The sequence below is a fragment of the Aplosporella prunicola genome, assembly GCF_010093885.1.
Source record: "Aplosporella prunicola CBS 121167 unplaced genomic scaffold K452scaffold_4, whole genome shotgun sequence".
In the NCBI taxonomy this organism is placed as follows: domain Eukaryota; kingdom Fungi; phylum Ascomycota; class Dothideomycetes; order Botryosphaeriales; family Aplosporellaceae; genus Aplosporella; species Aplosporella prunicola.
This window is the reverse complement of record NW_022983532.1, coordinates 503106-525985: the sequence shown is the minus strand read 5'-3', so window position 1 is coordinate 525985 and position 22880 is coordinate 503106. Positions and strand designations below refer to the sequence as shown.

Here is a 22880-nt window from a genome sequence, read left to right as displayed (position 1 = left end):
CTTTCCATCCCCACCGGCACCATGACAAGCAACTAGATCATGCCGCCCGCGCTCTGTGCAACGCCGTACTGCAGCTGCTCCGGCGGCATGTTGGCACGAATCTCCTTGGGGTTCCTCACGTATCCGTTTCCCCTACCGTCCCTCTCGGGAGGGATGACCTGCTCCATCAAGGTGGAGCCACCCGCCATCGGCGCCGGAGGCGGAGGAGGCGGAGGCGGCGGGACCGATTCGTAGGGAGACGCGCCGCGGTACTCGGCAATGGGCGGTGATCTGGTATTCTGACGCGACCAGGAGAACGGCATCTGGACCGACTCGTACGGCGATGGTGTGAAGTCCATGGGCGGAGACTTGGCGCGCCCTCCGGACCGCGATGTGCTACGCATGCGCTCTGTCACGCCGCGCAGGCGACTGCCGATACTCTCGGAGACAGAGCCCCGACCACGGCGGTGCCGGTGCATGTCCGGGCTGTTAGATGGCGTTGGCAGGATGGTTGGGCCTTCGAGAGCCGGAGTGGTGCTAGGCCCCACAGGGTGCTCGTCGATAGCGATATTGATCACGCCACTGCCATTGCGACCGTGTGAAGGCTGGAACATGCTCGGTGGGGGAGGCGGCGGCGGCGGACCGGCCAAATGCTGCAACTCGGCGAGGAGAGGAGGGTTTTCGGGCTCTGGGATGATGATGACCTGATCCTCGTGAATGGTCTCGTCGATGCTAGCGGTGATTGGAGGAGGGCTAACGCGCTTGTTGCCGCTACCACGGCTGCTGGCCGAGCCACGCCTGTGGACGCCGTACTGCATCTGCATCTGTTCGGGAGGTGCCGAAGCAGAACGTTGAGGCCCTTGTGGGCCATTCTGACCATAAACCGTTGAAGGCAAAAGTGGTGCAACATCGTCTTGGCTCTCGTTGATGTCTGGCACCTGAATGATGTGATGTTCGGGGATCTCGGGCACAGCAGGGACGGCATCCCGCTCATGGGGATCGCTGCTCATGTATCTGGGATGACGGAGAGCACGCGGTGTCGCGGGAAGACCAATGGGAGTCGAGGTTGTCGAGGTGCCAAAGGTAGCTCTGGGGTTGTAGCGCATCATGGCATCGGGATCCACAGTGTGGCTGCGAGAGATCCTGTCGCTATAAGGTGGGAGATACGAGTGCGGAGAGTTGCTCATATCGGTCAAAGAGCGACCAGACAACTGAGGCCTTGACAGATCTTGCGGGTGTGGGATCACAGGAGCAGAGGGCCTGCGAGCCAAAGACATACGCCGTTCCTCGAGCTCCCTTTGCGCGAGCTCTTTCTTCGTCAGTGGCCTAGATGTGACCTCTGTGAAGTCTGTCTGAATCTTAGGCACACGCACCCGCGAGGATTGCCGATCGTGCGGCATCTCTGGCGTTTGAGGCCGGACATGCGAATCAGAAGTCTCGCGCCTACGACTAAGAGACCGCTCTCGAGTACTAGGGCGTCGGCTCGTGCTCCGTTGCCGCACTCTCGGCGAAGCAACTGGCATCGGTTCTTCGTCATCCGCATCGTCCTTGGGTAGCTCAGGAAGAGGGACAGGTGAGATCTTGGGAGGTGCGATGTTTCCGTCATCTAGACTGTCACGGCGCTCAGGGCTGGCGTGGCGGCTAGCCATCCTGCTAGGTGTGCGTCCCATCTTGCTGCGCGCTCTCCGCTCAGACACCTTTGACGCAGATCGGACCCTGGAGTTACCACGGCTTCGACTACGTGGCCGAGGCTCAACTGGAGACGTGACCTTGTAGTAGCGTTCATCATCGAAGCTCTCGTTGTTGCTGTTGTTGCTATCATTGAAGATTCCCGCGTCCTCGGGAGACATGGGCACCGGGGAAGACGGCGAGCGCTTCGCAGGCTTGATGTAGCGAACTCCAGAGCGACCCCGGGTTTGGGAGGGTTCACGCGTCTCTTCGGTGGGGCGGCCCCTACGTTCCCGACTCACGGCACGGCTACGACTCGGAACCCGCTTCTGCTTGCGTGCGTGGTAGTTGGCTTCTTCCAGACTGCTGATGTATTGGTCGATGCTTCTAACCTTGGCACTCTTCAAGCTGTTGCTAGTAGAAGGCGGGCTGAGCTCTCCCATACGGCTGGAGGGGAGCCCGGAGTTTGGGCCAGTCTCAACAGTGTCCAAGATATCAACCGAAAGGCCATCAGGTTTCCTGTCCCGAGATTCGTTGCGCCTGCTGGTTTCCCGTTGTCTGAGTTGCTCAAAAACGCCGTGTGCAGGGGAAGGAAGTGGGTCTTCGGCCAACCTGGCCTTGGATGTCTTTGGATCATACGAGACTGCGCTCAATAGCATCGGCGCATCCTCTTCCGGCTCCTCTTGACTAGCTTGGGCAGTCAAGCTAGGTTCCGGCTCCTGCACAAATGGCAAATCGATCTGATCGTCGGTCTCCTTTACGGCAGTCGTGGGTTGAGGGGTTTCTCCACCAAACTCAGGAACGTTGAGTTCGATTGGCGTGCCCCTGTCAAAGTCCGGTTTCGATGGGAAGCGCTTTCGCATGTAACCTCCAGGAGTGGCGGTCCTGGCAGATGATGGTTCCCGCGTCCTGGCACTGGGCCGCAACCAGGGGTTGTTTCCACCTGAAGGCGATAGGGCAGACTGAGCGATCGGTGTTATGCCTACAGCCGTGCGGTCATCGTGGGCGGAGAGGAAGTTTGATCCCTTGTCATCAAAGTTGGTAACAAGCTTTAGAGCTGCGTTCTTCACGCGGCTGGAGCCAACGGATCCTGGGGGCGGCGACAAAGGAGGGCTGATTTGTAAGGAAATTTGCTGCTGCTCCTTTTGCGCAGAAAACACAGCGTCTTGCGCACGCGGCGAGGACCAGGGTTCCGTCGACTCAAAACTGGTGCAGTAGAAGCATCTGACAGCAAGCTCTGGGCTGCCAGTCGTGACCGCAACTTCGCCCCATTTCCTCACGAGATGGGATATCCGCTGCCAGTCTTCCGGGAAATGGAGACATGTAAGGAAAATTGCTTCCAAGTATTTCTTGCGGGTGACGTAGGCCTCTATCGCTTCGTTTGGTTCGCCTAAGCCGAGAAGGATAGCAACAGCTGGGTGGACATCGCCCTTCTCCAGAAGTCGCTGCACGAATGCTTCGCCGACCTTCTTCTGTGAGTCTTTGCCTATTGAGGCTAGTGCGAGCAGCATCCAGTCGGACGAAGTCATTGACTCGGAGCCAATCATGGAAGCCATCAGGTCGGCGCCGTTGTCACCAAGCCATTTTGAAAGCAAAACACCGGTAGCGGAACCTGGCTGGTGACGGCTTACTGCAGCCTCAAGTTAGTATTATACTCCTCAGCACATTTCATTGACACTTACGTTCGTCGCGAACCAGACCCTCGATATCTCCCTCCCAGCCAAAAACAACGCTTAACATTTGGAGTCGAAGATCATCGGGAGTTTTCGCTGCGCCAGGCTGAGGCATCCTGAATGGAACATCGCTGAGACGGGCTTTGGCAAATGGGAACAGGTCCAATTCCTGGTTGGCATCTTCTGCCGGACTGCGAAGAACCTCCTGTCGCAGCCCAGAGGGTCTTGACCTATGCTTGGAGGAGGAGGCGTATGATGATCCAGAGCGGATCGACATGCTCTCACGTCCGTGGTAAGACGGCCCAGAGTTTGTCGATGAACCCGAAGAAAATATTGTCGATCCTCCCGTTGATTCGGAATCGCGGGATGATGGCTTGTCATAGCGGTAGCGGTGCTTTCTTGACCCACCCGAGGAACGAGAAGTAGTGGAAGACCTGCTCGATACAGGACTCAGGGGACCAACACGGTCACGGCGCTCCTCTTCCAATTGGTCCATTTCCTGTGCAATCTTTTGCAGAGGAGACATGGCTACACCCTCATCTTCACTGCTTGCCCCAGAGTCCAGGTACACGGGTAGCGCAGAGGCTGTTTCGGTGTCACTGGTCTGCTCCTTCTTTTCCTCGATCGAATTTGGCGGTGAAGGGGGAGCATTTGCCGGAACATGCTGAACATTTGCAACAAGCATCGGCGCATTGTTCGGGTTGAGATCGTACTGTTGCACAGTGTGGTTTCGGCCTAGGGTGAACAGAGTAGCCTGAGGGCCGTAATTGGCAATGGCCGTGACGCCGTCTATTGTTGGTACCACCTCGTAAGTGACCTTTTTGGTGCGCACGTCCCAGGCGTAGGTGGATCTGTTCCGGTGTGTGAGCAAACCTCAAATCGGTGGAAATGGTAGCAATCCCCTTACCCTTCGGAGTACTGCACGATTCTGCCATTCTTGGACCAGGCAAACCAACATGGGCCGACCTCCCTGTTCTCAGAACGGTTCAAAATTCTGATCACGCACGGAGGATCATTGTGAGGAGCTTTGGCTACACTCCAAACACGCAGATCGCCGTCCGACATCTGCGTCGCCAACATATCTGATTTTTGCTTTGAAGAAGAGCCATGCCAGGCCAAGTTGATGATCGGCGACGGGGTCTTTTGCGTCGTGAGGGTGTGCAAAATCGTAAATGAAGGTTGGAGCGACGCAATCAGGATCGACCCGTTGAGATATCTATTGTACGTGTGAGCACGATGGATTTATTTTTAGAAGCGAGTTGGATACGTACCCGATGGCGAATGTACGACAGTCGGCAGCTGGTGCAAGAGCTGTGATTGGGTCGAAGATTGTCCTCGCCGAGATATGCTCGGAGGTGGCTGGTTCGAAGAGAATAATGTTTCCCTGGGAGTTGCCTGCAAACACCGTTAGTCTCCGGGCAACCAAACGATTCCGAAAAGGGTGGTAGCGGCTTACCAAAAGCAATATTTCCATTGCGCATCCAAGCAGCGGTCCTGATTTGTTCGTATGACGCGAAACGCGAAACCTCGTCGCCCGTGAGGAGGTCCCAAACAATGGCCGTGTTCCCCACATCGTAGCTAACCACTAGTCGACCAGCGCCTCTCTCGCTTACATTGTCTGCAGAAATCCACGACACGTCCTCCCGGTGGCGGCCGAAGCGGCGTTCAATGGCCAAAGTATCATGGTGGAGGCACAGGATAGTGTTGCGCTGGGCGTAGAGGAAGAAGGATGCGGTGGCGGCGCATGGCTCGAACTCGGCGGCCCTGGGCGTGGTGCTGGGGGCAGGTGGTGGCAGGGAGGAGTTGTCGGCGCGCGTCGAACTGCTGCGCGACGTCGACCGATGTCTGCGCAATGGTCCGGTCGACATCTCGCACGTGTCTGGGGGAGGTTAGCCTGGGCCAGAGGGCATGGAGACGGTGCTTGGGAGCGTGGAAAGAGCCGGAAATAGAAAGGGTCGAGGGAGCGGCGTGCCTAAGTATGACTTACCGTGCCGACGAGCCTCTAGAAGGCGGTAAAGCTGAACCCCACGCTCGTTGAGTGGGCGTCGACTGCGGTGGCCGGACTCAGATGCATGCGCCCGCTCTGGGATGGTGGTGCGGGCAGGTACAGCAGCGCAAACGTGCAGCTTGGGACAGAAGAAGAGCGAGCAGCAGCAGAGAAGGATATGCAGCAGACAGTCAAATCACAGGCGGGCGCTTGCAAGCAGCCACTCTCGTGACAGGGCGAGGCTTTTGAGCGACGCCATTGCCCGGCGTCTACTGGTCCGCGGGACCTGCAGTTGATCTGAGGGACGGGGGCCGTCTCGTGCCATGGCCGGCCACTCGGCCGCGCGAGAAGTGACACAGTGTGCGAGGTTCCACGCGCCCAGTGTGCTGTGATAGATTCAGGAACGGCGAGGCCACTCGACCCCAGCAACTGCTCTGCTGCGCGCCGCGCTAACGTAGGGCAGCGCCTAAGTCACCGCGCCCGCCAGCCAATCATCGCCAAAGCTCGAGCCCGTATTTATATCGTCGCCGCCCAAAGCTCGCGACGGCTCGCAAGAGCTCGCCCCTTGCCGTGGCGCCTCATGTGGCGCAGCGCCCACGTCGTATCGCTGCCCTGTGGCGCAGCCCAAGTACAACGAGTCCAACGCGTGCAACGAAGCGTGCCTGAACCGTCTGCATCGCGCCCGCATGACGTGTCGCAGCAAACGGGACGAGACGCGAGGCCAGCTGTCGATATTATTCCTCCTTGCCCCTGCAACAGCCTCGCCCTTGGCACTCCACTCCGCGAGCCCAAAACAACGAGGCCTTCACCGTACAATCGTCACCGTCACCCTCACTCTCTGCTGTCGCCTTGCTACTGGGTCGTCGGTAGTCTTTACTGAGGTTGCTTTGCATTGAACTCGCCGCGTCTAAGCGCCGAGGCTATCTACTACCCTGTCGCCCGGCCCTGCGCCCTTCCGCTTCCCCTCGTCGCGTCTATGGACGGTCGCGCTTGTGCCCCATCCTTCTGGAATTTCTTCCATTCGCCGCTGACGAAAGGGAAAAATACGGGCCTCCTCCGACTTGCTTCCAAGGGTGCCTTCGCCGGGCGACCACTCACCAGCCTTTGCCAAGGCTGCCATGCGCATCTTGTCCTCCTACATGCTTCCGTGGTTACAGATGATACCGGGAAAAGACAACGATCGGACTCCTCCAGATCCCCAACGAGTGGACGGTTGCTTCAACCAAGACCGGGGTGTGCTGTGACGAAGCGCAAGCCGCATCACCGCGCGACGCCACGTCTATGCGGTGATGCGGTTATCGTGGCTTGTGGAGCGAACGCCAGCGTGCCGTTAGGCATCGCTGGCCGAGCTGCGGCATCGCGACGGGACACGACCATATTGGTGGTGCATGTTCCCTAACACGTGCTGCAAGCATATGCTGATGGCCGAAAGGTGCTGATCGCAATTTGGTCGACCTTGCATCCATCTGCGGATGAGAGAGCTTTCCCGACGGGATGGTCGGGGCTAATGCTTGTCTTCGGTGGATGGTTACAGCGATGACGGGAAAATAGAGCAGTTTCCTAATTAGGCAAGTCAGCATTAGTCGGCTTACAAATATCCCAAAATAGGAAAGCTTACCTGAATATTTGCCGTCGCTCGCTACTGAGCACCTACTTATTCCGGGCCCTTGCTGGGCGTCTCGGAGATAGCCTCCATGGGCTTGGAGTTGCGCCTCTGGCTCTTGGAGCTGCTCCTGTGCTTAGGGCTGGCGTACAGCGGCTGAAGCGGCGCAGCGGGCGGCTGAGGCATGACATGCATGCGGGGAGGAGCAGGGGCCTCTTCCAGAAGAGGGATGCTGCCAAAGAAGTCGTCGCCGAAAAGGTCCTCGTCGCTGATGAAGGAGCTGGGAGGCGAACCAAAGGACTTGCCCGAGGGCCAGCTGGGCCAGGCGCAGGACGAAGCCGGGGTGGAGGAGCCACGAGGCGAGCCAGAGAGAGAGTCGTTGGAAGACATGCTGCTGGAGCGAGCCGAGGAGGGGATGCAGACGGGAGCGGTGGTGGTATACATAGTGGTGGTTGTGGTGGTGGATGTTTGTTTTGGTGTTTGGTGGTGGTAGGCGAAGCGGGCGAGGCGGAGCAGGCGAGTTATAATAAGAAAGCGGGCGGAGTAGTAGTAGTGTTGTTGTCGTGGTAGTCGCTGGGGTGGCGCAGGTGCCTGTGAATGTCACGGTGCGCTGGCGTTTGACCTTTGGGATCTGGAGAGCAATCAAGCACACGGGGGGGGGGGCGCGTGGATTATATCAATCAACAGAGCAGCAAGGCTGGCGGGCGGGCATGACACGGTAGCGTTGTTTTGGGAGGGCCGCACGGACGGACGCCGCCCTGACCCTGGCACTCGGACGGCAGGCAGAATCTTAGCGTGCGTGCAGCTGCGGGAAGCAAAGGCGATGTGTTGCCGTAAGCGTCAGCAGCACAGTAGCGGTGATTCACCGCCCGTCGGAAGCTTGGAAGCGAAACGTCGGATACGTGGAGATTGGGAACAAGTGCCGACTTGCCTGAACGCGCGTGCCACCCCGGCGCCTGACAAAGTGACAAGCGACCGCTCGACGGCCTGATGATCCGCCGGACACAACGCCGTGGTCCTCGGACAGCCCGTGTTTGGCGTGTCGCATCATTTTGGCCTGGCGCAATCCGCAGCCAGATGACTCCCGGAGTCCCGTCAGCCCTGCACTGCCCTGGCGGTGCCAGCTGTGCCCTGGCGGTGACAGAGCCGCGGGCTGCGGTTGCGTTGCAGGAATGCCAGCGGTGCAGGTGCCAGGAGCCTGCTGGCCTGCCGTTGCAACAGGGCTGACCGCGTCTCCCGCCGGAGGGTACACTTTTCCCTCTCCACCGAAGGACCGACTGTACCCACGATGACGCTGTTGCAAGATCTCATCTCGGGTATCTACGGGGTTGCCTGACTGCCTTTTGGGTACCACGCCCGAACGACGTGCAACCTGCCGGCCGAAGCTTGCTGACACCTCCTCCTGGAGTTGTGGACCGGTGAGCCGTCGTTCGCTGCATCCCCCTCGCCGCCCCAAGCCCTACGTTCCTGGTTCAGGGCAATGGCGGAGCGCCAGGCGGATTCGAGGGCCGGTGGCAGGGCTGGACGCGGTCCTTGGGACGGCATGGCAAAGCTGGGGTAGGGTTTACTGCTTAGGGTTGGTTTTGGACCCTGAGGGCGTCGTGCAGTTGCCTCCGGTATTTTCTCTAGACGCGCTCAAAAGAGTTTGGGGGCGGCAGGAGAGACCCATATGGTTTGATGATGGCGCAAAAGGAGGTGGGGGGTGCTCGAGTGCGGAGTAAAAATGGGCACCGCATGGGTCTGATCATCCGTACATGTGAAGATGCTCTCCTACCCGCTGTGATACCCCTCCCAAGAGAGCACTTGCCTTGCGTAACCCGCGATAAGGCCAAAAGGGGGAAATGCAGGAAAAAGGGTTGTGAAAGGCAATCCGGTGAGCCAACCCGGCACAAGGGCTCCAGTGCCGCTCGGCCAGACGGCGCGCCCGGCAGCCCTCCCGACCTAGGTGCTGCCTGGCGGGTTAAGGATTGGCCGCGCTCCGCGTCCGCCCATCGGCCCGAGTTGCTCTTTACAGCCTCGTGTTTTATCGTCGTTTGAACAAAAACTCTGTCTGCGCCGCCGCCGCCAACGCCGCCGCCGCGGGCCAAGCCCTCTCCCGCCGTGTCCGCCCTGTTTCCCCCAAAATGTGTTGCCCACGCGAGCGGACTTTTGCGCGCGCGGTACTCTAGCAGCGCCCGCCGCAGCAAACAGCCTTCTGGAAACCCTCTCGCGGGCCCCGCCCCCAAGCCAGAGTAACACCTTAATCCTCAATCCTGTGACAGGCGGAAATGAAGGACCCCAGGCCTTCCCATCCACTCGTCGCAGGTGTACGACAACAAGGCCCCGGATTGCGAAAGAGGATTGCGCGGGCAGGCGGCGTGCTCCGAGTCAAGCCAACCATTCTCGTACGAGCCGCGAGCGCTTTAGGAGAGGGCCAAGCTTTTGCCGAAGTGGCGATCGGCGCGGCTAAGCGAAGGGTGAAGAAGCTGCTCGATGCCATCATTGGGTTGCGGTGCCCTCAAAGTTGGGCAAGCTCCATGCGCCAGCGGAGCGGGCGTTCACTCATCAGCCTGAAGGCCGCTGATCTCCCAAAGGGTCCAGCGTCGTGCATGTGAAGGGCCTGGCGGCTGCATGAGCCATGACGACACTGTGCGCGGGCTTTGATTACGGTGGACCACGTTGATTGGGCTTTACCGACCAGAAGCGGCATGGATGATACGATGCTGGGCGCTACGGATGAAACATTGTTCCACTCTTCGCTGTTCGTTCGGCCGGCGCAGCCCCAAGCGGACGGCCATGACCTCATGCATCGCGAAAGGAAATGAGGTTCCAAGCCGCGGTTACCGTCGCGCGCACGCCGCCAAGAAAACGCGCCCGGCGCCTGTCAGAAAAAAACGTGCCAGCTGCCTTTCGTGTGGGGTGTGTTGCCCTGCCACCACCGTCACCGTGGAACTGCCGACTTAACAAACCGCGGTTGGCAACGACCCGCCAGCCGTTCTTCAAGCGCGGTGACGTTTTCGACTGCCACCCCCCAGACAACAATGACCCTTTGATCCTCGAGCTCCCGTGGGTTTCGTGCGTCCTCCGCGCAAGCCGCGAACCAGACTCGCTCTGCTACGTTGGAAGTTGTTGCCAGCCGCCGTCGCTTGTCACGCGGCGGGAGCACAAGGGGGCAGATGCGCAAGCCGTGAACCACACATGCTCTCTAGACGTCCAATGTTACCATGTCCTGGCTCTCGCCGGCGTTCCCTCTACCCCTCGGGTCCCAATCTTCGCCACAACGCTGTGTCGGACCATATGTGAATAGGGCTAATCCGTACAGTCGAAACCTTCGGCGTCAGGATAGCGCGCAAATCGTCTACGCGGGATACGTGGCAGTTGTGTGCTTGAAGAAAAAAATTGTCCAAACCCCCGACTCGATTTAGGCCTCTCAAACTGCTAATCATTGACGATCGAATTTGCATGCAAAAAAAAAACCACGCTCTCAGGCCGGAAACCAACTATCCGAGACTCGAAAAGGCGCCGCAGCCCCCAACAACCAACTGCGCCATGATCCCATCCGCTCCTACGGACGTCCGTCTTCCGTATCCATGGGGCTTGCTTGTTGGCTTGCTCTTGTTACACCCGGGCCAATCTGCGAGATCCGGCTTTAGCTGCATCCATCGCAATGTAGATACTAAAAGTCTCAGTCCGGAGCTTATGATAATCCCGGCATGAATACGGACGGTAGGTGCGCGAATCTGTATCTCCGAGACATTAATCATGCCTAGCTTCGGTGTTCGTCTTCACACACGTCAGCTAGCCTGGCGCTAGAATACAAGTTTTCCTACTACAATTTGAAATGCTGCGCTCGTTTCCAGCTTGAAGTTCATGCTTCATCACAAGCACGAGCCACAGGCTCCTCGTCGATCGTGGCTCGTTCGTCGACACCTGCTTCCCCACCATTGCGCTCAGCCTCTCTGCAGCTGCCAGCCTGCTTCTCCGCTTCCTGCCCCACCCAAAACTCCTCCCAGTTGTACTTGATGGCCTCATTGCCCCAGGTCCACCAGCCAGCCACACAGTATCTTCCAAAGATCTCCATGGCCGAGTACCCCTCCTCCAGAAGATCCCCAACCAAGCGTTTTACGCAAGGCTTGCGTGAATGCAAGTCTGGCACAGCTGCGATCACCCTCCTCTTCACGTGGTTCAATGGTGTTGCCCACTCGTACTGGTTTTCCGGTCTGCGTCCAAGCAACAGCACTTCGTAGGGTTTGCGCAGGTTGTGATCCAGTGACAGGACAGGTTCGCCGTTGTGGAGGGTCTTGAGCCATACCCATTCCTCACAAAGCGTAATGTTCCAACTAGCAAACAAGCCGTTCTCCGGATCGAGCACAAGGTCGCGGACGGACGGCCTGTTCGTGATCCATACGCCAATGATGCCGTTGGGATTGATGTATGCATCTAATTCCATCTTCAATAGCAAGCGCGACATCTCGGAGAGGTCCCTCGTGGTGTTGTACGTGTTCTTGTTCTTGGCAGACGAGTTGGGCCAAGGCGGATCCAAGAGGATGAAATCGAAACGCTTCGGAGTATCATGTTCCTGGGACATGCAACGGATTGAGTTGCGAAAGTCGGTGGTATGTTTACAGTCAGACAAAAGGAAGGTTGAGCCTGGAGGAATATTAAAGCTGTAGGTCTTCTGTAGGCTGTTGCGCTGATGCGTGATGGACAACGTAACAAGGCGATCGTCTGGGTTGTGGTACAACGTGTCGAACGGACACTCCGGTTCTTCTAAATCTTCATCGCTCACGATGCGCTTCTCCCGCTGTACGAATTTGCCAGCGTTTTTTAGCAGAGACGGAAAGAAATCCTGTGGAAGCTTCGGGACAAGAGCAACATCAGTAGTACCAGGTATGGAAACAGTTTCGTTTGTTTCGCCCACCTCAGTGCTGCTCTCTGGCAGATACAGCTGCCACGCCTTCCTCTTTTTGGATTTCTGCAGCGGTTCAACCGGCGGCAGTTCTTTACGTGGTAAGAACCAGTTTCCCGTGTGCTTGCTGTTAATATCCTCCAAGGCCTCGGTGACAAGGGCACGGTATGCAGCGTCGATTTTCTCGTCAAAAAGATTGGCAACTCTCCGTTTTGCTTTCTCTGACTTGGCTCCCGGACCTCTGTACGGAACCTTTGGCGGCGGTAGCGAAAGTAGTTCAGCACGGTGCGGATGATCCTTGGTGCCTTGCGCCTCTGCGATCGAGGTAGGGATGTCTATGACCGTCACCGTGCGCTCGGCATTCTGGTACAAAATGGAGTCCATGGTGTCAGAGTGAAGACAAGCTCGTAGCGAACTGAGATGGTCTTGGATCGGTAGCTATCGTGTGAAAGGAAAGACTGATAAAGAAGGCAGTGCGATGTTGTGGAACAAACGCGGATGGTTGTTGATGTCTTCATGAAAAGGACACGGCTAATGTTCGGTTGACCCTTCCCTTTACAGCATGGAAGATGAACGGCAGGCGTGGATTCCCATCCCATTACGGGTTGCGAATTCACGACCCCCCTCCCCTGCTAGCACTGTTAGAGCCTATGCTTACTTGCGATATTTGTATGGAGTAGAAGAAGAGAACCAGTTATGATACATAGACTCTATGTGTGCTCTAAAACCATTTCATCCATATCCAGGACTCGGGCTAGGAGCTAGGCAAGGTGTACTCTGTAGGGACTGCTTGTATCGTGTCCTGTCTTGCTAAGCTGTGGATCTCGGTTCCCGGTGAAAGACGTTATATAACCAGAAAAGGCGTCTTGGCAGCCTGTAAGACAGTGGCCGGCGACATGCGAAGGGATGGCCGAGTCCCTGCAGATGTTTGCATGCGTGCCACATTCCGGGATTACGGTGAGCTTCCTTCCAGCCCAGCTTACCAACTCCAGCAAGCCGGGGTGGTCTCCTTCGGAAGGGATTGAAGATGCAGCGCAGGTCTAGAATTCCCGATCGTTACGCATACAGGTCTTGTCCTTTCGGGCATATTAGCTGTTCGAGCGGCTTTTGGCATCCCTGAACTGTTGTGTTCGTTCTGTTGGAGCGCATGAAAGGGAGCGTGGGGAGGTCGCGTGGCCGCCTTACCGCTCTCGTCAGCCGAAAGAACCTCGGAACATTCTATGGAAGAGCCTTCTCCATTCTTCCTCCAATCCCTAGAGCTCGCTTATATACTTCCGGTGTCCTCCCCACAACTCGATATTCGTATGCACAAATAAGCTCCCGTTGCATACCCACTGTGAGACGCCAGAGAACGTTCGGCCGGCTGTGCTTCTACCACAACAACCACACCACCCCTCGCACACGCCAGCCCCGCCTCGTACTTCGGCAGAGGCCCTGCCATCTGTCCAACCGACGAAGACGCCATTATGTCCAAGCCGGTTAATGAGGTCTCCAAGACGGATAAGTAAAGCTGTGGACATATCATTGAGAGCGGAGTCGCCGTGGTGTAGCAGAATACGCTATACGCCGGGTACCATCTTCGGCGTACCTTGTGGTCGTGCTGATTGAACTACTGAAACCGTCATGACTCCGCGGCATTATATCGCATGCTTTATCATCGGAATTCGTCTGGAGAGGATGCCACAATCCTTGTTAATACAGTCACAGGTATAGATATCGTTATTTGTGTCTCCACAGTAAGTGGCACTCCAGGAAAGTGAAAGCATGTTAAGCCGCTCCGGATTTATAGGAGCATGTACCTTGTTAGAAGCATGCTTGCAGTACTTTTACAACGCTCCCTACAAGTTACTTCGTAGACGTATCTAGAGGTTGCGCTCTTAGTTGGATATATTGATTGCTCACGAAGGGCCTGTAAACTATAAAAATATCTGCCCTTCCGACTGCAGTAGATGACACTTCGCTGTCACTGTTTAGTTTGCAACCAGCAGGCTTCCAATGTCCACATGGTCATGAAGTATTCAGTGATTCAAGAGAACATTGAGTGAGTGATTTATGATCATACGATGCATCTCTGGATGTCATTTGCGGGTTAACTTTGTAATTGACAGAGGCTCAGTTTGTATATATATCTCCTGGGCCCGCCGGTATACTAAGTTGTAGCATTATACCATAGTGGCGGACCCGCTAAGACTTATTTGGTGGTGGTTATCGTGATATTGTTTTCTATGTTGCCTTGGACGGTATGTTGGAAGTTAGGGTCGTAAATTTCAGTATTATATAGAGCGGTCTTTGCTGTTAGGTAGTTTTGAAGAGGGTTCTCCTAGTTTAGTTCCCGCAGAGGTCTTAAAATCAGCCCGTGGAAAAGATATTTCGTTATGGTATGGTGTTGGACGATTCTGCTTTAATCTGTAAGTTGGTGTAGGTAGATGCTCTCCTTGGAATCCCCGGAAGTAGCTACCTAAGATAGAGTAGTAACAAGTCCGGTAATATAAAGTACTAACATTTACGTGATCCAGGACCGCCGAGCTGCTAAATATCTTCTATATGCTTTGTGTGTAATTTTGAGGCACCTTAAGATAGTTAGTCTGTATAGAGAAAAAATAAAGTATATAGTAAAACTGACAGTGGTTAAAGATGGATACTATTACCTTCGGATACGGGAAGATAATTTTAGCAAAATAAAGCGATGATATTTTAGACTTTTAGTGCATCATGCATGCATGTATTAATAAATAGCTAAGTTTTAATTTAAGTAAATTGCAGAAATATAAACTAGCTTTTACTCTATTTAAACAACGGTATTTAAGGTTCGACCATACCTAGTCTTATTAGGATTGTAATTAAGAAAGGGTGGCGGTATATACATAAGGCTCTAGACAATTCACTAACTTTTTCTAAATTATTATACTTACCAATTTCACCGCATACAAATCAGACTGGCTACAGTGCTTAAGTACCTTCTTAGTATTTACAGGTCTCCGCAGCACTGTACGGATGATATAAAGTTAGTTGATAATTAAATAAAATAAACAAATAAATAAAGAGTATGGGAAGTTTCCCAAGAGCATAAAGGGGCGAGATAAATAAACATGAAGTTAGTCTTTTACATTCAACACATCAGGAGAGGCGAATCAAACAGCTAAAAATGGTGAACAACTAGTTGGCTATAATATAAAACAAGCACTATCCCATCCTAATAACTATCTTTTCAAATTTTAAGCTGGTCAAGTAGATCTAAGCCTGTCTGATATTTCTCGCCGACCATAGTGAGTTAGGTGAGTTCTGCCACCGGAGAACTTAAAGAGACATGTAGAGATGTCTTTAAATGTGTATCAATGCTGCGAATTCGCATACTGGATAATTTAATCTTTGATAAACCTTCCACTCTGGAAACCACGAGCGTATGCATCAACGCAAGGCTTTAGGAGCACCACCTCCAGACAGTAGCTTCAATGTTAGCTTCTGTACATCATTTCTGCTTGCTTGAGTAACAAAAGACCAGAACATCCGCGGCGTTGGTGACATTGTTTGGTCTGGATCTGGCAAGACAGATGTGGAGATGATCGACATACCAACTCTTGTTTGTCCGCGCAAACTATTAATAAATACGTAGCGCTTGAAGCAGCTAACAAAGCTGCTGCAGAGTACCGGATGGTTGAACGTCGTCTAGGGAGGCAGGGCGGAGCTGTGAGAGCTTTGGTCGGCGATGACGCGGTCTGTGCCCCACAAACACCATGCCCCTCTTCTCTCCTTCTCCCTGCCCCGCTACGCTCCGCCAGCCAAAATCCCGTCCAGCAAACAAACAACGGTTACTGGTAACATATCTTTAACCAAAAGTTTTTTCGCACAGGAGATGTAAGGTAGCATCCGGCAGAATAAAATAAAAATACTTGCTGGCACCATTCGGTCCTCTACATCTGGTGCCATCGTAGCCCTTAGAAATTCGGGGCAAAAAAAGATGAGCAGCCTCGGTTTTATGCGACACCTGTGAGATTCGAACTCACGCTCCCGAAGGAACTGGCTTAGCTGCTTCCTCGAAGAGAAGGATAGCAGGCCAGCGCGTTAACCACTCCGCCAAAGTGCCAACTGTGCGTTGGACGGCTGTTGATAAAAATATTTTTGAAATTTTGATATATAAAGCCAACATTAACAGCAAAGCTTCACTCAGCTGCTTGCATTGCCTTCATCGTCAAGTGTGCAAGTGCGACGCATCGTGCCCTCCTCGGTTGTTCCACTTTTTATGCAAGGACCCGCGGAATGACTTCGGTGGCGCCAGAGGGCAAGGGAGCGCAAAGCGGAAGTCGTGACGGATGCGCACGGAATGTTTGCGCGGTGGGAGATGGGCAAGGCATGATTGGACAGCGACGTCCTTAAGGTTGCTGCACGGCTGAGTGACGCGGATCTGCGACACCTGCAAGTCTCTAGATGCGAGGTCTGAGAGAGCATCTCTCGACATGGACGGCGAGGCTTGCAAAGGGGCAACGCCAAGTCAGGAAGCGAGACATTAAAATAATAATCCGTGGTGATAAGGTCTAACTATCGATTGTGCTGCTATAAATTTCCAAGATTGAGTCTGCACGTGGCTTCGTGGGCGCAGGTTAGATCTCGACGAGATTGGCTGCAAGGCGAGCCGATTAGGGAAAGCGGATCTAGCCTTACGATGCTGGAGCTCTTATCCAGATAGTGGCGCCGTTAAGCTAGGTGAAAAAGGCCGTGCGGGAGGATTCGAGTAAGAACGAAAACGGCGTTGATGATACTACTTTTGGTGGCAGGTGTGCAAAGCTCTCAACACCCAGGGACGGCGGGGGACACTAGTTCACGGGGTAGAGAGACCGGAGGTTAGGCGCGTTAGGCCCTTGGTGGCTTGACTGCATGAAGGGCAGTGTCAGAGATTAGCAGAGATGGGATAGAACAGAAGCAGTCGTGATTCGTGACCCCCCCTGAACAGAGCATTTGGGGATCGCCAACGAGCAGCCGTTGATCGTGGTCCTTGAAACATTTGCACGGCAGAGTTGCTAGCTAGATGGGGCAACATGGCGAGCTCTGGATGGGCGACGGCCGTTGAGCACCGGCGGAGGGCCGGACATTAGATGCCGGGGAGTGAGCAGATGGGTGGTGTCGACGATGCCGAAACAAGAAGGCAAAGGATTCGTGCCTGACACGCTAAGATCTCCCGGCGTCTGCGTCAAGCACAGGGACCATCGCGGCATCGCGAGAATAGACGCCTATTGCCCGACGTGGGCGGGCGTTTTTGATGTCGACTTGCCTCCCTCTCCCTCCCAGTGCGAAAACCAGTTTATCCATTCCTTCCTTCGCTCCCCTGCTGCCAGCGCAACCGAGCCGCGAGCGTGCAACCCCCCGGCTCTTTTTCCCACCTCCCGCCCCGACACACCCACTAGCTAACGCAAGCCGGACGGGTCCCTGCTGCCCCTGAGAGCCACTCTTACCCCAGTCCGACTCGAGGGAAAAAAGCCATCAGAGCCACTCATCTCTCGGACACGTTGCGACCCTGTGACAGCCGAGCGACGACACCATCGCCAACAACACATGCTGCGTGCGAGGCTGCAGTCGCACAGATCGCGCATCTGCCGTGTCGCCGCCGTAGCTCCGCGCATGCCCACCTAGGCTTGCCCTCGTCGTTGGCGCCTCGGCATCTTTCCGCATCCTCATAACAAGCATTCCACCCGCCACTCCTGCCACGGCACCCGCTGCCCTGGAGCCATGGCCTCCCCTCCCGGCTCGCCCGCTGCCAGCGGCATCCAGCGGCCGGTGAGCGCCATGTACCGCTCGAACCGGAGCTCAAGCCGCATGAGCATGAGCAGCCGACCGGGTGGCAGCAGGGCCTCGGACGAGGACAGCAAGACGGCTGTCAAAGTCGGTACGTCGCCCACTTTGGTCGCGCAACTTGCCTGCTTCATTACTAACACGCGCTGCCTCAAGCTGTCCGTGTGCGCCCGCCATTGAAGGCAAACGACCCCAGCTACGAGCTCATCCCTCAGCGATTCCGTGGCACCACTTGTCAGGTCACCACCCAGACCAACCTGACGGTCGAGTCCGCCCAGGGCAAAAAGCTTTTCGTCTTCGACAGAGTCTTCGGTGAAGAGGTCGACCAAGCCGGGATATGGGAATACCTCAGCGACAGTGTAAATTCGTTCGTGCAGGGCTACAATGTCTCCATCCTGGCATACGGCCAGTCTGGTGCCGGAAAATCGTACACAATGGGCACTTCCGGTCCTAAGCAGCAGTCTGATGCCCAGACCATGGGTATGTTCGATCTGGCGATCCTCGCCTTGCGAATCGCTCTGTGAACGGCGTTGACTAATATTCGAATCAGGTGTCGTTTCTCGTGCGGCACAGGCTCTCTTCGAGCAGCTTACCGGCTCATCCAAACCGCAAGCACCTGCTGGTTCCGGACTTCGCGCGCCCACCCGTTATTCTACCGTTGGCCTACCCCAGTCAAAGCCTGCGGACAAAAACTGGCAACTGAAAGCCACTTATGTCGAAATCTACAATGAACAACTGCGCGATCTTCTCGTATCCGGTGACATTCCTCCCGGCGAAAGAGCCCCGGTGACCATCCGCGAAGATACCAAGGGCAGGATTATTCTTACCGGTCTTCAACAAGTGAATATCAACTCCATCGATGATCTCCTCAACGCCCTCGCCTTCGGCTCCTCCATTCGTCAGACGGATTCAACCGCTCAAAACGCACAGTCTTCACGTTCACATGCTGTCTTCAGTTTGAACCTCGTGCAAAAGAAGACCAAAACAGGACCAACCCCGGGAGCCGAGAAGCGCCGATCAGTGCCGCTGGAAGCTATGACCGGGGAGAGTTGGGTGACTGTGGACAGCAAGCTGCATTTCGTCGACCTTGCTGGCAGTGAAAGATTAAAGAATACCGGCGCAGAAGGCGCACGAGCAAGGGAAGGTATTTCCATCAACGCAGGGTTGGCAAGCCTGGGAAAGGTCATCTCGCAGTTATCTTCAAGGAACTCAGGGGCCCACGTCTCATACCGTGATTCCAAGCTTACCCGTCTCCTTCAAGACTCTCTGGGAGGAAATGCCATCACCTACATGATTGCTTGCGTCAACCCAGCCGAATTCCATCTCAGTGAGACGCTCAATACTGTACAGTACGCGCAGCGAGCTCGTGCTATTCAGAGCAAACCTCAGGTCCAGCAGAGCGCCGAGGAGGGTGACAAGCAAGCAATCATTGACCGCCTACGCGCTGAGGTACAGTTTCTTCGTGACCAAATTAGACTTTCGGAACGTACGGACCGCACGAAGAAGGCACCCCAGGAGAAAGCCGAGAGGCAACAGGAGCGCGAAGCGGAGCTTCAGAACCAACTGCTCGACTTGCAGGAGAACTACAGTGCTCTGAGTCAACGTCATGCTAATTTCATTTCGGAGTTCACCAAGGCTCGTGATGCGGATGCAGACACGTCTGATGAGCTTCATCATGCACTTGGTGATAGCGCAATGGAGCGTCTAAAGCGCTCGAATTCTTTCGCCGATGCAGTGCAACAGGTGGTCATGGAGTACGAGAAGACAATCCAGAGCCTCGAGGCATCTCTCTCCACGACGAGGTCTTCGCTTTCCCAGAACGAGAGCACTCTTTTGGAGAAGGAAACCAAGATCGCGTACATGGAGAGCGTCAACCAGCAACTCCAAGCGCGCGTTCAGAAGGCCACGGATCGTGAGGCCAACAGCGAAACTTACGTCCGGGAACTGGAGGCTCGGGTCGATGGCATAACCACAGGCGAGGAGAAGCAATCTTCCGTTATTCAGGAACTCCGGAAGGAATTGAACAGGGCCCGCGAGAACGAAGCAAGTTGCGAGGAATACATTTCCACTCTCGAGGAACGCCTTGCGGAAGCCGAACAAGACCACGAGCTGATGCAAAGGGAGATTGAACGCCTCGAGCATGTCATCGAAAGACAGCGTAGCATTGGAAAGCTGGACAACTTACTCTATGAGCTCGATAACATTTCCAAGGAGGAAAAGAAGAGCGAGCCCGACACCAACGGACTCTCCAAAGAGGAGGAAGATGTTCTCCAGGGCTCGGATGCTAAAGTCAATGGGCAAAAGCAACCCGATGCCGAAAGCGATGAAAAGCGCTCTGTCCCTGAAACCGATGCAGGCGCGGAAGTCGTTGAAAGCTCAGGAAACAAAATCCTGCAGACAACCATCAACCTTCCCCCTCCCAAGCCTGAGGACATGCCTCAAAGCCCTGAGCAGTCTCGGTTTGTCGCAGACAAGCTTGATACTGTCACCCAGGAGCTCTTTGACCTCCGTATGGAGCATGAGACGACCGTTCATGATTTTGATGACCTTCAAAGGAAATATCAAGTGGCGTTGAACACCTTGTCTGAACTTCAGGATGCTGTAGACGAAGCGCGCCACGCAAAGCGCGCTTCACCTTCTTCTTCTTCTAGGCCGGATTCTTTTTTAGCGGACGCGGGGGTGAATGTGATCGGAGAGATCAAAGAGGATGGACAACCTTCATCCTCGCGTACCTTATCATCGGAATTGTCCTTGCTTGGGGAGTCAGCGAATACGAGAGACTCCTTCGCTACGTCAACAGAGGCATCTGATGCTGAGACAGCTCTTAAGGAGCCAGAGGTTGCGCAGGCTCAAGATGCGCAGCACGAGGAAACTCTGGCACGGGAGATGGATAAGCTGAAGAGGTTACACGAAGAAAAAGAAGAAGAGCTGATGCAACGCTACGCACAGCTGCAGAAGGATCACCAGGATACCCTGGCTTATGTGGAGGAGTTAAAGACAGACGCGCAAAAGGCCGTTTCACCCTCAACCCCTCACATCATCCGGCGAAAGTCCAGTCAAAACATGCTGAACGTTGATCGCGCAAATCGTTCTTTCACGGCACTGCGCAACATCGCACTAGACCATTTCGAGGACTACCCAGATACCATCCAGGGATTTGAGGTGAACCTGAACACCATCATGACGGAATTGCATTCCCGGACGGAGCGTGTTGCGGCGCTGGAGGCTGATATGGCTCAGGTTCGCAAGGAGATGGAAGGCAAGATGACAATCATTTCTGGACTTACGAGGGAGCGGTCGAGCTTGAAGTCTTCCCCTCTAGACATATCGGTGGTTTCGCAGATGCGCGACCAGCTTATGGAGAGCGAGACCCAGATCAAACAACTGCAGGAGTCTCATGCCAACCGCGAAAGGGAACTCATTGAGCAGATTGACAGCCTCAGGATCGCTCTTGGGGCCCCTCCCTCTCCTTCTCTCAGGGTGGGCGAATCTGCAGATCACGAACAAATGCCTGGAGAGTTCCCTGAGACGCCTACGCCTGGCCTTGGTGCTTCCAAGGAACTAGGCAATGACCTGGCTCCTGGCGATGGCAACCAGCCACAAATCTCTGTACTCCAGAAGGAAGTCGCCCATTGGCAAGCCAAGCACGAGTCTACCATGTCCGTCATGCGGGCATCCGAACACCAGCTCCAATCAACGATCAAGGACCTGGAGATGTCCTTGCGCAGTGCAGAGGCCCTGCAAGCTGAGCGCACAGCATTTAGTGACGAGCCTAACGCGGAAATTGAGGAATTGCGGCGCGAAATCGACGAGCACAAGGCTACCGCCGCCGCCAACAATGCCAGGCTCTCTGAGCTCGAGCACATGCATGCAAACATCCTTCGTCAGGTCGAGGAGGACAGCAAAGCTAGAGAGCTCACTGAAAGAGAGCTGCAAACGCACCGTGATTTGGTCTCCAACCTTGAAAGACAGCTTGAGGAACACAAGGCCGCTGTTACTATGCACCAGCAAGGGCTGGAAACGCTCCGCGAAACGCACGAAGAAGAGATCGGGAGAGCAAACGAGCTACTTGCAGCCCACGTGGAGGAGCACAAGCTTTCCACTGCAGCCCTCCAGGATGAACTGGCCAGGGCTCGTAGTGAGCAGCACGGTGGAGCGGCAGCTATCCAAGCCGAGCTTGACAAATCCCGGGGCGAGATGGTCTCGCTTATCCAAGGTATCTCAGCTGCTTTGCAGGAGGACACCGACGCCTCCAGGGTCCAATCTCAAATCGAGACACTTGTCAATGAGCGTAGGGGCTTGCTCGAGAAGTACAACGCTGCTTCTGCTGAGCTGGCTGCTACTAAGGAAGAACTCCAGCAGGCCAAGCATGCTGCTGCGGACCTTGAGGGCAAGGTCGGCGAGCTGAAGATGATCAACGAGGAGACTCTGATGGAGATCGAGAGAATTAGTGACAAGGAGAAGAAGAGCTCTCGCCTCGTGGAAGAGCTCGAAGACCAGCTCAACTCGAACTACGATCAGCATCAAGCGGCTAACAACAGGCTTTCCGCTCTGCAGACCGAGCGTCAAGTCCAGCTCGAGGAGGCTCTCCAAGCTAGAAGCGAGGCTGAGCGGGAATTGCAAGAGTCGCGGTCCAAGGTCGCTGATCTCGAGGTGAGTCCAGCAAATTACATCGACGGACGCGCATTTTGCTAACTAGTAAATAGACGCAGCTCAATGGCACAAGGAGGGCCTCGCACCGCGAGTCACTCGACCCTCGTGATGCTGACCTCCGCAAGAGCTCGTCTCACACCACGCTCCCTTCGCCGCCTCCGGCGATTCCCCTTCCGCCCCTGCCTGGAAGCCCACTGGCGTCTACCTCCGGGCCGCCCCCCTCCTCTCCTCCGGCCTCTCGTCAAAGCAAGGACATTGCGCAGTCGCAGCTCGCCGAGGACCAAGAGGCCCGCATCCGAACGATCGAGAAGCATCTCTTCGCCGAGAAGCAGCTTACTGCCACCCTCGAGGAGGCGCTCACGGATCTTGAAGCGTCGTCCACCAAGGTCAAGAACGAGATGGATGGATGGAAGAAGAAGTGCAATGCTCTCGAGCAAGAGTTGGAGGCGATGAAGCAGGAGCGTGCTGCGCAGCGCTACAGCCTGCAGCAGGTGGAGGAGGAGCGCAACGCGCGCATGCGTGTTGAGGCGGAGCGCGCGCACCTTGAGGCTCGCATGGCGGCGCTCAACCAGAGCAGCAAGAAGAAGAAGAAGAGCGCGCTCTGTTTCTAAGCGTCTTTTGTTTTGTCAGCTGCTTCTAGTTTTT

The 22880-nt window shown here is 55.4% G+C and overlaps 5 protein-coding genes and 1 non-coding gene across 6 annotated transcripts; 2 read left to right on the top strand and 4 right to left on the bottom strand.

Moving 5' to 3' along the window:
* Positions 1 to 32: 32 nt before the first annotated feature.
* Positions 33 to 5188, bottom strand: K452DRAFT_305520 (uncharacterized protein; the record flags this gene model as incomplete). Its single annotated transcript, XM_033542908.1, has 5 exons — positions 33 to 3277; positions 3330 to 4171; positions 4228 to 4536; positions 4592 to 4715; positions 4777 to 5188. 5 exons carry the CDS (start codon positions 5186 to 5188, stop codon positions 33 to 35), a joined length of 4932 nt encoding a protein of 1643 aa, XP_033401226.1.
* A 1616-nt stretch (positions 5189 to 6804) lies between these two features.
* Positions 6805 to 7555, bottom strand: K452DRAFT_120998 (uncharacterized protein). Its single transcript, XM_033535178.1, has 2 exons — positions 6926 to 7555; positions 6805 to 6867 (listed from the first exon to the last, which is right to left on the bottom strand). The coding sequence occupies exon 1, from the start codon at positions 7352 to 7354 to the stop codon at positions 6962 to 6964; it is 393 nt and encodes a 130-aa protein (XP_033401225.1). The 5' UTR covers positions 7355 to 7555; the 3' UTR covers positions 6805 to 6867; positions 6926 to 6961.
* Positions 7556 to 9658: 2103 nt separating this feature from the next.
* Positions 9659 to 10282, top strand: K452DRAFT_120987 (uncharacterized protein). The gene has a single exon (XM_033535177.1). The coding sequence runs from the start codon at positions 9711 to 9713 to the stop codon at positions 10194 to 10196; it is 486 nt and encodes a 161-aa protein (XP_033401224.1). The 5' UTR covers positions 9659 to 9710; the 3' UTR covers positions 10197 to 10282.
* Positions 10283 to 10649: 367 nt separating this feature from the next.
* Positions 10650 to 12510, bottom strand: K452DRAFT_120985 (uncharacterized protein). The gene is made up of 2 exons (XM_033535176.1): positions 12490 to 12510; positions 10650 to 12427 (listed from the first exon to the last, which is right to left on the bottom strand). Exon 2 carries the CDS (start codon positions 12180 to 12182, stop codon positions 10758 to 10760), a length of 1425 nt encoding a protein of 474 aa, XP_033401223.1. The 5' UTR covers positions 12183 to 12427; positions 12490 to 12510; the 3' UTR covers positions 10650 to 10757.
* A 3267-nt stretch (positions 12511 to 15777) lies between these two features.
* On the bottom strand, positions 15778 to 15882 carry K452DRAFT_t28. The gene has a single exon. It is a non-coding gene; the product is annotated as a tRNA-Ser (tRNA).
* Positions 15883 to 17519: 1637 nt separating this feature from the next.
* Positions 17520 to 22846, top strand: K452DRAFT_305517 (uncharacterized protein; the record flags this gene model as incomplete). The annotated part of the gene is made up of 4 exons (XM_033542907.1): positions 17520 to 17676; positions 17739 to 18062; positions 18133 to 22235; positions 22289 to 22846. 4 exons carry the CDS (start codon positions 17520 to 17522, stop codon positions 22844 to 22846), a joined length of 5142 nt encoding a protein of 1713 aa, XP_033401222.1.
* Between the last annotated feature and the right edge of the window lie 34 nt (positions 22847 to 22880).

What these genes read in the sequence shown, in the direction of transcription:
- K452DRAFT_120987 (XM_033535177.1), top strand. Translation starts at nt 9,711, where the DNA reads ATGAGGTTCCAAGCCGCGGTTACCGTCGCGCGCACGCCGCCAAGAAAA.
- K452DRAFT_120985 (XM_033535176.1), bottom strand. Translation starts at nt 12,182, where the DNA reads ATGGACTCCATTTTGTACCAGAATGCCGAGCGCACGGTGACGGTCATA.
- K452DRAFT_120998 (XM_033535178.1), bottom strand. Translation starts at nt 7,354, where the DNA reads ATGTATACCACCACCGCTCCCGTCTGCATCCCCTCCTCGGCTCGCTCC.